At 55.6% G+C, this 13,137-nt stretch overlaps 1 protein-coding gene across 1 annotated transcript in view; it reads right to left on the bottom strand.

Moving 5' to 3' along the window:
- Positions 1-2,726: 2,726 nt before the first annotated feature.
- The window catches only part of LOC118892224 (BLOC-1-related complex subunit 8), a 32,888-nt gene continuing 22,477 nt past the window's right edge, over positions 2,727-13,137 (bottom strand). The window contains exons 6-15 of the mRNA XM_036846569.1: positions 12,835-12,934; positions 11,294-11,368; positions 6,985-7,067; positions 6,247-6,450; positions 5,106-5,240; positions 4,117-4,264; positions 3,818-3,951; positions 3,636-3,729; positions 3,368-3,479; positions 2,727-3,067 (exon numbers count right to left, since the gene is read on the bottom strand). Of these exons, the coding sequence (XP_036702464.1) occupies positions 2,842-3,067; positions 3,368-3,479; positions 3,636-3,729; positions 3,818-3,951; positions 4,117-4,264; positions 5,106-5,240; positions 6,247-6,450; positions 6,985-7,067; positions 11,294-11,368; positions 12,835-12,934 (1,311 nt within the window). The 3' untranslated portion in view covers positions 2,727-2,841. The remainder of the gene's footprint in view (positions 3,068-3,367; positions 3,480-3,635; positions 3,730-3,817; positions 3,952-4,116; positions 4,265-5,105; positions 5,241-6,246; positions 6,451-6,984; positions 7,068-11,293; positions 11,369-12,834; positions 12,935-13,137) is intronic.

Here is a 13,137-nt window from a genome sequence, read left to right as displayed (position 1 = left end):
ACACATGACATGTGACACAGCCCTTTTTGGTTCCCCAGGCTCATAGACTAAAAACATGGGGCAGAATCCCTGGAAGCCAAGATAGATTTTATTTACTTATTATTATTTCCACTTTATTTTAAAATTTTAAGTGGGGAGTTCAGAATCCAAAGGGCACTACTGGGCGCCACCTAACGGCAGATGGTGAAAGTGCAGCCTCCCAGGGATGAAGACACAGAGCCACACCAAATGGCCCTGGGGCTCCCCAGCGTTTGAAAGCAGACCACATTTTTATGAACTCCACACTCGGCACTTACCCTCTGGGCACTGACTTCAGAGACTGGCCCACCTTCTTATCCACAATGTGGGTAAGATCCAGAGGCTGAAAAAGGGGCCCTTTGTGGACATGCCTCAGTTTCCCCCAGAGGACCTGATGCCTTGGTCTCTCTCCTCCTCCCAAGTCCCTGGTCCTGTGTCTGGTTGTATGGGGAGCTGTGACTGCGACACTGCGGGGGGCCACCAGGTTGGCGGTTCATCCACCCCATGTGCATGTCCAGGGTCCTTGCGACCTGAGGAAGGGGATCCCCAGAAGGGTGACCCAGTTGGAGAAATTTGCACCTGCGTGGTGACCATGGTGCATGTGGCAATGGTGCTGCTGGGGTGGCAGGGGCTGTGTACTCAGCTGGATCCCCAGAGGCTACTGTCATAGGCTGGGGTGGAGACAATGCCTCACCCCTCCTCTGAGGGTGGGAAGGGACAGAAGGGAGCAGGTGGGGAGGATTTAGAACCTGAATCTGAGTTGAGTGAGAGAGCTCTCCAGCCTAACTTAAACACTCCACAGAGGCCTTAAGTTCACCCCACACACTCTGCATTCTCTGCAAGTTTCCCTGTGTTGTAAGAGGGGGCTGCGAGTTGCCCATGAAACCCTTTACCCCACATCCGAGCCATCTGCAGGTCCTGGTAGCTCTACCTCCAAACACACCCTGGAGTGCCCCACCACTGTCCCTCGGCCTCCTGCCTCTTTTGTTCCTGGACCCCACCTCCACCTCAGGCCACAGAAGCCCCAGGGAGGGAGGCTTTCACAAACCTTGATCGTGCCATGTTTCTCCCCCGGAAACTAGGGCTCCAAAGCCCCAACTTCACTGGGGATGAAGGTGTCAAGGACCAGGAAGATCAGAGGACAAAGCCCAGGCTGGAACTGGCATATGAATGGTGCTATACATATGGCTGCTTAAGCAAGTGCGCTCATGTCACAAAAAAAGGTCTGTCACTTTACACATTTTTCCCTCTCTCCCTACCTGTCAAAGGAGTCCACTGAAAGTCTTGGCTGGGAAGGGGGACTATAGGAGAAAGGGAGGTGACTTATTTCGAAGGCTGCACACATTTCTGCCTCTGTATCCACATCCAGGTCTGTGTGAGCTAATGGTGGAGTGCAAGGCATTGAATTTTACTGAAAAAGTCCTCTGTGGAGGGCTGGGATGACAGGGGACAAGGGTCTTGAAATTATTGGTCAAGCTGACTCGCCCACAGCCAAGCTGGACCAATCAGCTTTGGATCTTCGTAAAATGATGGTGGGGTAGGGGCAGACAAATCTTATAAACACTGATACCAACACCATGTGTTTTTCACATTCTTGTCCAGATCGGTGATCTCCACTAAGCAGACCCTTTGAGAATTGTCAGAGCCATTTCTCAGCTTGGGGCAGTGAGAGGGCTTCCTGCAGGAGGTGTCAGGGAGCTAGGCCTTGGAGGGTAGGAAGCAGTCTAAAAAGGAGGCCAGTTGGGGGTTGCAGGAGGTGGCCCAGGAGGAAGGACCAGCATGGCCCTAGCTTGGAACAGCAAGTATTCTTAAGGGCCTCAGGGCAGGAGACAGAGTGGGTGAGGGCAGCTCAGGAAGGTCAGGGGACAGAGCTGAGTGTTATAAAGATCTCACTGAGACCACCTGGGGGGTGGTTGGAGGGGAGGAACAAATGGAGCTCCCTCTGGCTCCCTCCTGGACCCCCAAGTCTGCCCTTACACAGGACAGGCCGAAGTGGAGGGAGGTTGCACCACCCCAAAGTGGGTGGATAAACGCCTGGCTCCCTCCTCCCTCCGGTGGGAATCGTTGGGTCAAGACATCAAGGGATATGACCATTTAAAAGATGAACAAAAAACACACACACACACACACACACAAAAGATGAACAGTGTAGCGGCCGCCCCAGCGCTCCCATAGCCCAACATTCACGGTTCCTCACTGCTCCTTGCTGCAAGCGATTGCAACCCAGCCTGAGTCCTCGACCCAACACCCTCAGGAGCTGGAGCGTAAACAGCCCAGCCCATCACCACTGGGGTGGAACCACTCTAGATGCCCACTCTATGCGGTGCCCTAGGGCCCCCAGCGGGCTGAGCACTGGCTGCCCACGGCGTCACCTGCTCGTTGGCGCCCCCTCCAGGGCTCCTCCCCTTACGTCCCCGTCCCCCCCAACCCCGACCCCGCTTCTCCCCCACCCCCCTTCCCAAGCAGCACTGGAGTCCTCCTCTCAGGGTCAGGTTCTGGAGTGGGTACCCAAGACACGACAAGGCAAGACTGAGGCCGCTGGGGAAGAGATGGGAGGACCCGGGCGGAGGTGTGGCTCTGAGCAGCGGCGGTTTCGTTCACGGATGCCCCGTGTGTTTTATTGATGGATACACACACACTGGAAGGGGGAAAGGGGCACCCCAACCTTGGACCCGAACAAGGCTTTCCCCCCTCCAGGCCCCTGCCGCGGAGAGGGTCGTAACTGCTGGGTCTTCTCCAAGGACGCAGGGGGGAAGGTTGGGACCCCACGTGCCCTCACCCCGCCTGGTGTGAGGGGCAGAATCGGTGCCACCCCCGGGCCTACTACCGGGGCCAGCCATCGGTAGTGGGCAGCCGGCGCAGCGGGGGCCCAGGCCGTAGGGGGTCTGCCAGGGGCCGGGCCAGGAGCAAGGGGTAGGGGAAGGCCTTTGGAAAGTCGCCGGGGCCTCCAGGGGCCGGCGAGAGGCGCTCGGACTTGATGCTGACTGGTGGGGTGGGCGAGGAGGCGCCGCGGGCTGGGGGGCCTTCCTCGCCCAGGCTGCGGCCCCCACTGCAGGGAGAGAGAGAGGAGCGGGGCCGTGAGCTCAGCGAGGGAAGCCATGGAAGTGGCATGGCTTGGGCAAAGATTGGGCAGGAGGACCTTGGGAAAGGAGGGGGTGGCGATCCCTCTTGGGGCCTCCAAAATAGCCTCCCATTCTCACCAGGACCAGTCGGGAGGGGCTAAGTGCAGAACCGGGAGTGGCCACCAGGGGTCAGCAGTGGCTGGGGCTTGGAAGACTTGGAGGAGCCCCACCCGTGAACCCGAACGGGGTGGGAGGGGAGCGGGCAAGGAGGCAGTCGGGGCACTTACCTGGGCTGGGCGGGGGTGGCCGGGGACCCATCACCCCTGGAGGGCTGCCAGGGGGCCAGGGTGGGGGGCTGCAGCAAGCCTGGGGGCGGAGGGGGGTCTCCCAGGCCATATTCTGGGGGGGCAGGAAGAGTAAACTGAGGCCCTGACCTCAGGGAGCCCCTTGCCCAAGCCTGACCCACCCCACCCGCCAGTTTTCAGTTCTGGAGGGCGGGGGAGTGTGGACCCCCGGCAGGCAGGTGTGTGGACGCCTCCCACAGCGGGTGCATACCTGGGGGACCTGCAGGGAGGAAGGGGAAGCTCCCTAGTGGGGGTCCCGGGGTGGCAGTGGAGCACGGACTCTGCAGGCTACCATAGAGGCCTCTCTGTGGAGAGACAGGGGAAAGGGGAAACTGAGGCCCACACCCAGGCCACCCTGCTCCCACAGCCCTTCCACACCTTCCCCTCACTCACTGAGGTGCTCAGTCCCCCTCGGGCCCCAGCGAGGCCACCAGGCAGGTCTGGCCTCCTCCCATCCACTGTCAGGTACAGGGGCGGTGGTGTCTTGCTGCCGAGGTGGCTTGCTGAGAAGAGAGGGTGCGCCAGGCCTGGGGAGCAGGAGACCCCCAGAGAGAGGGAAGGTCACCAGGTCGCCATGTCATCTAATGGAGTGATGCCCACAGCCAAGCAGGGCCAGAGCCCATACTCCCGCCTTGTACAGCCTCCCTGGGACCGCCACCTCTCCTCCCCGAGGGCCTATGCCCCATGCTCACCTGGGGGGCCAGCTTTGGGGACTCCTGGGCGGAAGGGGGATGGGCGGCTCTGGGCAGGCAGGGCCTCCCCAAGCCCACTGGGGTCGCAGCCTGGTGGGGGCAGGGCCCCATATGCCATGTCAGGGCTGGGCATAGTGGGAGCTGCTGGCTGAGGGCAGAGAGGACAGGATGTGGAAATGAGGGCATCAAGTCCAAGACAGAAAATCCCAATGAGTTCAGTCGCCAGCCTCCACCTTCTGCAAGTCCTCAATACTCCTCCCTCTGGCCTAACGCCACATGGCTGGGGGAGTCTGTGTCTGCCTCTGTAGCTACTTGACAGCTAGGCCCAGAGCTGAGGCTTCTTAATCAGCATAGGGTTGGCCCTGAGGGGGCTTCCCAGGGTGTTTGATGAATCAAAGAAATAAAGAAGGAAGGAACTGGGACTTCCCTAGTGGCGCAGTGGTTAAGAATCTGCCTACCAATGCAGGGGACACAGGTTCAAGCCCTGGTCCGGGAAGATCCCACATGCCACCGAGCAACTAAGCCCGCGTGCCACAACTACTGAAGCCTGTGCGCTCTAGGGCCCGCGTGCCGCAACTACTGAGCCTGCATGCTGCAACTACTGAAGCCCGCGTGCCTAGAGCCTGAGCTCCGCCTCAAGAGAAGCCACTGCAATGAGAAGCCCACGCACCACAACAAAGAGTAGCCGCCGCTCACATCTAAAGAAAGCCCACGCGCAGCAACGAAGACCCAACGCAGCCAAAAATTAAAATTAAAATTAAAAAAAAAAAAAGGAAGGAACTGTGCCTGTTGAACTCTTTTCCATCCTTCAAAGCCCCTGCTACAATGCCCACTCCTCCAGGAAGCCTTCCCTGCCCACTCAGGCAGAAACCTGCCCCCAAATTCTAGGATTCCTGGTCTTAAGTCTCTCTCTCAATCTCAGCCTCAGCCATTTGGACCTCAGAAGTGGGGCGAGGGCCCCATTCATGGCGGGGCAGGGAGTCACTTACATAGAGCCGGGGTCGGGGCAAGGCTGGGTCACCCCCATCACCTGCCAGCCTCCGCAGCTTCTCTCCTGGCCCTTCAATCCCCTCCTCTGGCTCCAGCTCTTGTCCATCAAGGCCCACGCCCCTCCGCTTCAGTGTCTGTGGAAGGGGGAGACAACAGGGTGACACTCCCCCAATCCTGGCCAAGAAACCTGGTTCTACGGGAGAGGGGAGGACCTATCCCATCCAGCCCTGTGGGCAGGCAGGGTGCAGGCACAGCCTGCTCCAGCCAAATCCCATTAACCAAAAACCCCAGTGAGTTATCACCTAGTAAGTTCCAACTGTTTGTGAGAGAGGGACTGTCCTGCCCTGGGACCAGAGAGGCCTGGGTCACACAGCAGAGGCCGAGACCCACCCAGGCCTGCTGGCATTATCCTAACACTGCTCCTGAGTGTGATTCGGTTCCTGCATTCTGCACCCACGTGCAGCCTCGGAGCCTGGCGTGCAGTAGGTGCTTAATAAATGTCAGCTGACTGAGCACCTGAGGACAACTTTATAGGTTCTCCTAAGCTGCCACCCACCTGGGAGCAGTGACCAGCACACTCCTGGACCCCTGCCTCTCCTGTGCCAGCTTCTCCCCACCCTCTGCCACATTGGGGCTTCCTGGGTGCAGTCCTAGCCCGCTGCTCTCTCCAGCCCAGTGGCTTTAGCTTCCCGCCCTGGGTAAAGATGCCCACATCCAAAATGACAGTGATCTTGCCCATCCTGGGTCGTGGGTGTGAGGGCTGCCCAGCTAGTGCAGGGGCTGCTCCTGCCTCTTTCTCCTGAGGATACAGCGGCTCAAGCAAAAACATTCCTGGACCTCAGTGAGGTCTGTTTGCTTTGTGGTACCTTTTCTTCTCTGTGTCTGTACTCACCAAATGGGTAACAGGAGCAAATGAGATGATGTGTGTGAGGGGCACATAGTGGGGCCCTCGATGTTTTTTATTTCCACTATCCAGGAAGTTGCCCCTAAAAGGGACACTCTGTTACTCCAAACCTGCTTTGACTAGCAGCAAAGCCAAATTGCAACGCTCATCTTTTGTGCAAACCAAGAGTCCCTAGGCTCTGAGTGAGCAGAGTGTGCTGGGCTTCATGAGGCCGGGGAGGTGGGTCCCAGGGGTACCTCGAGGATGTCGGTGTTGGTGCGGCTCTCATGGGGCTCACTGTACTCTGTGTACTTCAGTAGCACACGGTCCATGTCCGTGCTGGCGTACTGGAAGAGGCGGTTGGCGCTATTGAAGATGATGAGGGCGATCTCACAGTCGCAGAGTACACTTAGCTCATAGGCCTTCTTCATCAGCCCAAACTTCCGCTTGGTAAATGTCACCTGGACCCAGGACCCACAGGCGGGGCAGGAGAAGACAAAGATTTGGGATGGTGAGAGGGGAGGTGGAGGGGCCTAATTGTTCCCTGAACATGCCTCGTGATTCCATGCCTTTGCATGTGCTGTTCTTTCTGGCTGTACTACTCCTTCTCACTTCTTAACATGGCAAACTCCTATCAGTGCTTCAAAACCCAGCCCAAATGTCCTCTCCTTTGGTAAGTTTACCTTGGCCTCCAGGGAGAGCCCACACTCCCTCTCTGAGCTTCCCCAGTTCTGTGCCTCTCTCTGGTCCAGCGCTTTGAGTTGGGTGTATTTGTATTGAGTTCCGTCTCCCCTGTGACTGGGGCTCCAGTCATCAAGAAGAATCAGTGAATTAATCATCATGAGAATGAGTAAATGCTACATCTCGAACTCCTGACATTGCATCAAGTCTCCTTATTCCCTTGCAGTTCTCCCAGATGGCCGGGCCTTTGCCCAGGCTGTGTCCCCTGCCAGGAATGCGTTTCCCCGAACCACTGTCCCACCCACTGAACTCACCTGCCGATTCCTTTGGTCCAGAATGCGTGAGATCTGAATTTTCTTCCTCCCCATTGTCCCAGGCTGGGTGGAGTGTCCTTGGTCTGGGGGTCGGGGTGGGGGGAGGAGAAGAGGACAGAGTAGGTGGGTGGAGAGTGGGGACAGGCACCCCAGTCTACCCCCTATCTTCCTCCTGCCCCTGCCAGGTGCTGAAAGGGAGATGATGGGGGAGATCAAGGCAGGCTGGGTCATCCCCACAGCCCACACCCTCGACCAGTCCAGGATGCAGCAAATGCTCATTGAACACCTTCAGACCAATGTTTTATAAGGAGAAGGCTGACCAAGGGGGAAAGATTGAGAGGTATGGGTGCCCCCACCTGAGGCTCTAAAGCAAAACAAGCTGGTAACTGTGGGACCTCGGGGGAGCCTGACCCCCTGTCTGTGCAGCGGGGATAACAGTGTGGTGCATTGCCCAGTGCTGCTGGAGCATAAAATGAGCTAACCCACACAGGGCATTCAGATCTGCCTTGCAGACAGCAGGTGCTGTGTATGCACTGCTGTTATGAATACTGGCGACAGCTTAAAAGTCCTCAACAGGCCAGGTTGGAGGGCCATCCGATGTTGGTACCCAGCGGTGCTCAGTGATCCTGAGCCTCTGAAAGTAAGCCTGGTCTACACAGCAGACACTTTTGAACTCATTCAATCCCACAATAGCCCTTCGATGAGCAAGGTTGAGGGCTGCGGTTACCAGAAAACATATATTAAAAATATATAAAACGTATATTTAAAAACTGTATTGAGAGTGGAAAAAAGACTAGAAGGAAATGCTCAAGCTGGGAGTCAACGCTGGGTGGAAATTTATGGGTGAGTTTTTTCCCGTTTTTAAAAATTGAGATGCAATTCATATAACATAAAACTCGCCATTTTAACGTGTGCAATTCAGTGGCATTTAGAGCAGCCACGACGTTGTACAACCATCACATCCACCTAGTTCCAGAAAATTTTCATCCTCCCGAAAAAAGACCCCAGCCCCATTAGCAGCCACTCCCCATTCCCCTCCCCTCAGCCCCTGCCAACCACTAATCTACGTTCTCTCTCTATGGATTTGCCTGTTCTGGACACTTCTTATAAATTGAATCATACAATGTGTGGGCTTTTTGTCTTTTTTTTTTCCTTTTTGCTCTTTTGAATTTTCTAACATTTCTCCCTCAGTGATTATAGATTTCTATTTTAAAAATTGTGTGTGTGGGGACTTCCCTGGTGGTCCAGTGGTTCAGACTCCACGCTTCCAGTGCAGGGGGCGCGGGTTCGATCCCTGGTCGGGGAACTAAGATCCCACATGCTGCGTGGCGCGGCCAAAAAATAAAAATAAAAATAAAATAAAAAGTTGGGGGGAAGCATAAGAGAAACCCTATCCCTGCCCCACTTTCCAGCGGGAGGAGGGGGGAAATGCCCTGAAAAGACTTAAGCTTGGAACCCTCGGACTGGGGGATGGGGTGGGCCCAGGCAAACTGGAGAGAAACCCTGGACCTTCCTCATGGGGATCTTGGATCTCCCTGGTGGGGGCCCCAAGGGTGAGAATGGGCAGCTCAGTGAGGGCAGCATGTACCCAAGACACGGTCCAGGACTTTCCCAGCAGCCCTCATGCAGGGCTCCTTGGAATCAAGGAATCATGTTGCCTGTTCTGCAGCACCCGCCCCACTGTACAGACAGCCACTCCATGGCCCCCGAGACCCCCTCTGCCAACTCTATGACCACACTCCACCCCCCCAGCCCTCCCATGTCATAGGTGGCTGAGGCCACGCCACAGGCCTGCCCAGGGCGAAGTGGGCCTGCTCTCAGGTCTCAGCCAGAAGAGCGGTCTTTAGCAAGGGAGGCCTCTCCCTCGGCCTCAGTTTGCTGTTCTGTGAATGGGGTGGGTATGAAATACAGAGTACCTGGCACAAGGCCTGGGAATGAGCTCTTGGGAAGCGTAGGGAGATGTAGGTCTGTCTCTGGGAGTAGCCATACCTGCTTCCCACACCCCAGCCCGAGGGGTCTGCGCGGGGTGCCTCATCTTCCCACAGACCCAGGGCTGGAAGTATGACACGCCCCAGTCCATCATATGCGGCCCGCTGTGTGACCCCAGACACACCCTCCACCTTCTCTGGGTTGGGTCTCTGAGTGGTCACAACTATGCAAATCCCAGGCCAACAAAAGCCCCCATCTCAGCCCCCCAGCTCCAGCTTGACTTGCTAAATTTAACCTCTGGGGCTAATTTTAATCCCCGGCTGGACTCAGGCTAGTTCCCACGGCTGGGATGCGTTATCCCCGCCCTGACAGGTCCCTGGGGACAGGAGGAGGGCACTGGCCGGGAGGCCTCGGTGCCAAGATGACTCAGGAAATGCCCCCCACGCCTGGGGTCCCATGGGAACATGGGACTTGGACATGAGTCTCTGGGCCTGGAAGATCAACTCTGGCCCCTTCTCAATCTGTCCCCATTTTAGACAAGGACATCCTGGCTAGGGCAGGGTTCACATAACGGGGGAGCCCCAAGAGTCAGGAGGTCGGGGGGTTCTCTCTGAACTGAGACCCAAGAGCCAAGACAGGAAGTAAGTTCCAGGCAGAAGGAATGACAGGTGCAAAGGCCCTCAGGAGGGAGGAGATGCATCAATAAGGCTGGAGTGAGGAGGCCAGCAGGAGAGGCTGCAGAGGCAGGGCCACTCCGGGTCCTCTGAGCTGCAGGGAGGCCTGTGGGTTTTGGTCTAAGAGCAATGTACAGCCATGGGAGGGCTTTGAGCAAGAAGGCACGGGACTTTAAAAACTTGGCCATGGCTGCCATGGGGAGCAGGACTGTTGGGGGTAGGGGTAGAGATGACAGGAAACTACTGGGAGGCCAGGGCTGTGTCCATCTGGGCAGAGACTGGGGGTGAGGCCCTCTCTGTGCTATGCCTGAACCTTGCACTTTAAGTCACTGTACTCTAGGGCTCTTCGGGTCCTCTAGAAGCCACTAGGTCCTCTGCCATCTCTGGAGCCAGGCTTGACAGGTGCAGATGGGCTCACACAGGGGTTTGAGTCTTCTGAACTTTGATGACCTTGGAGCCCCCAATCCTCACCCAGGAACCAAAGTCATCCCCTGCCCTGGTCCTTGAGGGATCTACCCAGCACACAGCTGATCATGTCCCGTCACTGCTCGTGCACTCCTCATGGGTCCTCACTGCCCTCAGGAGGAAGGAAGTTCCAGTCCTCAGCCTGGCATTCAAGGCCCTGCCCCAGGGACTTCCCTGGTGGTCCAGCGGTTAAGACTTCACGCTCCCCAGTGGTTAAGAATCTGCCTGCCAATGCAGGGGACAAGGGTTTGAGCCCTGGTCTGGAAGATCCCATGTGCCGCGGAGCAACTAAGCCCATGCACCACAACTACTGAACCTGCGCTCTAGAGCCCGTGAGCCACAGCGACTGAGCCCGAGTGCCACAACTACTGAAGTCCACATACCTAGAGCCCGTGCTCTGCAACAAGAGAAGCCACTGCAATGAGAAGGCCACGCACCACAATGAAGAGTAGCCCCCACTTGCCGCAACTAGAGAAAGCCCATGCGCAGCAACGAAGACCCCACGCAGTCAAAAATAAATAAATAAATAAATAAAAAGAAAGAAAAAAAGACTCTGCGCTCCCAATGCAGTGGGCCTGGGTTCAATCCCTGGTCAGGGAATTAGATCCTGCACACCGAAACGAAGATCTCGCGTGCTGCAACTAAGACCCGGCGCAGCCAAATAAATAAAATAAATTTTAAAAAAAGTAAAAAAGGCCTGCTCCAATCAGCTCCTGCCCACTGTTCTCTACCTTCAACAAAATATCTCTGCCTGAAAAGCCCTTGTTGCCCCTTCTGCACCTGGCCAACTCCTATTCACATTTCAGAAACCTAGCTCAAAAAATCCATTCCTCCATGAAGCCCTCCTTGCCCTCACTCTGGTCTCCCACAGCCTCCATCCATCCCCTCCAGTTCTGACTCTGTGGGGCTAAGGGGGTTGTATATCCAGCTCTCTCCCTCTCCCCGAGACTGGAAGACCCTCAGGACAAGTCAGAGGGGTGACTGGGAAGATTTGGTGAAGGGAGCAGGTCAAGAGGGACACATTTGAACTCCCCCCAGCTTCCCTCAACAACTTCCTCTCAGACTCCCCCAGCTGACTCCCTACCCAGAAATACACGGGCATGCAAATCCAGCCACTCAGCGTTGACCTGCCTCAGGCCCAGGTGTGAAGGGCCAGCCAAGGAATGCGGAGGCGGAAGGCCCAGGGTGTGCATATATATTTGTACTCACATGCAAATCCCCACCCCAAGCAGCAGACAGACCTGGCGGCCCCTTCTCCAGATGTTGGCGTGACCGTGACCGGAACTGCTGGGGGGAGGTGGCTGTGCGTGCTGAATCTGCAGAGCACGAGGGGGGAGGCTGAGGTTAGGAGAGGCTGAGGTTAGGAGAGGCTGAGGTTAGGGGAGCACTCTTCTGTGCGCATATCCCCCCCACCAATGTCCAGCTAGAAAGCAGAGAGCTTGTGGCATCTGCCCAGCAGAGAGGCACAGGTGGACTCATCGACCCAGGAAAGGGAAGAAGAGTCAGGAGAAATCCAAGAGGGCATCTCAAAGGAGGAAGCATGTAGTTGAGCCTCAGTGGAAGGGCTGGATGGGGCCCTGAGCAGATGGGCAGGGGAGTGGGCATTTGAAGTCAAGAGTCCAATACCTCCCACCCCTTTCTTTGCCCCCCCACACTTGGCATTTATCAAGTGCCAACCATTGTGATAAACTGACCTCAAAAGAAGTAGAAAGCTTAAGTAGACCAATGACCACAGAAGATTAGAAAAGTGACTTGAGACCTACCATTAAAAGGACAACAGGCCCCGACAGTTTTATGGCTATTTTATCAAATCTTAAAGGACAGGAAAGTGAAATGTTCTTTAAACTACCTCAGACCTTTGAAAACAATGGGAACCGCCCAAGTCATTTTATGAAGCTCTTGTAGGTCAGAACCTAAGTCTAAAAAGAGAGAAGTATTGACCACGACAGGGGCAATGTTAGAAGCCAGGGATTTCAAGGAAGATCTCTCTGAAGAGGTGACATCTGAACTGAGACCCAAAGCCCAAGAAAGACATAGCCAAGCAAAGGAAGAGTCAGTTGTGGGGAGATCTGGTGCAAGGGTGTTCCTGGCAGGGGGAACTGCAAGGGCAAAGGCTCAGAGTGATCATGAGTTTGGCATTTTGAAAAAAGCAAGGAAGTCTCTATGGCTGGACAGTGTGAGCAAGGGAGAGAGGGGAGGGGACTGGTGGTGGGGAGAGCTGTGGCTTGGATCACATAGGTCCTTGTGGGCCACAGTGACGAGTGTGGGTTTTACTCTGAGGGCATTAGGAAGCCACAGAGAGTTTGGAGGCAGGGGAGGGTCAGGATATGACTTTACAGTTTAAATAATCCCCTTGTACTTCCATGCATTGCTGGTGGCAAGAGAAAGAGGTAGAGCCACTCTGGAAAACTGTCTGGCACCTACTAAAGCTGAACATGCATCTACCCTTTGACCCAGAGATGCTTCTCTTCAATATTCACCTAAGAGAAAAGTGTCCATGTTTTACCAAAGGACACAGACAAGAATGTTCTCAGCAGCCTCATTTGTCATAGTCCCAAATTGGAAACAACTCAAATGCCCTCAATGGGAGAACTGGTAAATGATTTTTGGTAGATTCTGTGCAAGACTACTATACAGCACAGAAAAAGGATGCATTCCACCTCCATGCAACCACACAGGTGAATCTCCCAGACCATGTGCCAGTTCAGCAATACTGGGCTCCATAGAGAGGACACATCATGTGATTCCATTTATATGAAGTTCCAGAACAGGCAAAACTCACCTACAGTGATGGATATGAGCACAGTGGCCACCTGGAGCAGGCACTGTGACAGGACAGCGGGAGTCCGGGGGCTGGGGTGTTCGGTTCCCCGGGCCAGGACCTGGATACATAGGTGTGTTCAGTTTGTGTAAATTTTTTAGCCCTACTCCACTGACTTTTGCATTTTTCTCTCTGTGATTTATCTCAACCAAAAGATTTTTTTAAAAACCTCGTCCCTGGGGACTTCCCTGGCCGTCCAGTGGTTAAGACTCCGCGCTTCTGTTATAGGGGGCATGGGTTCGATCCCTGGTCTGGGAACTAAGA

The sequence above is a fragment of the Balaenoptera musculus genome, chromosome 3, assembly GCF_009873245.2.
Source record: "Balaenoptera musculus isolate JJ_BM4_2016_0621 chromosome 3, mBalMus1.pri.v3, whole genome shotgun sequence".
Classification (NCBI taxonomy): domain Eukaryota; kingdom Metazoa; phylum Chordata; class Mammalia; order Artiodactyla; family Balaenopteridae; genus Balaenoptera; species Balaenoptera musculus.
Note: the sequence above shows the minus strand (reverse complement) of the source record. Positions and strands in the feature narration are given on the sequence as shown.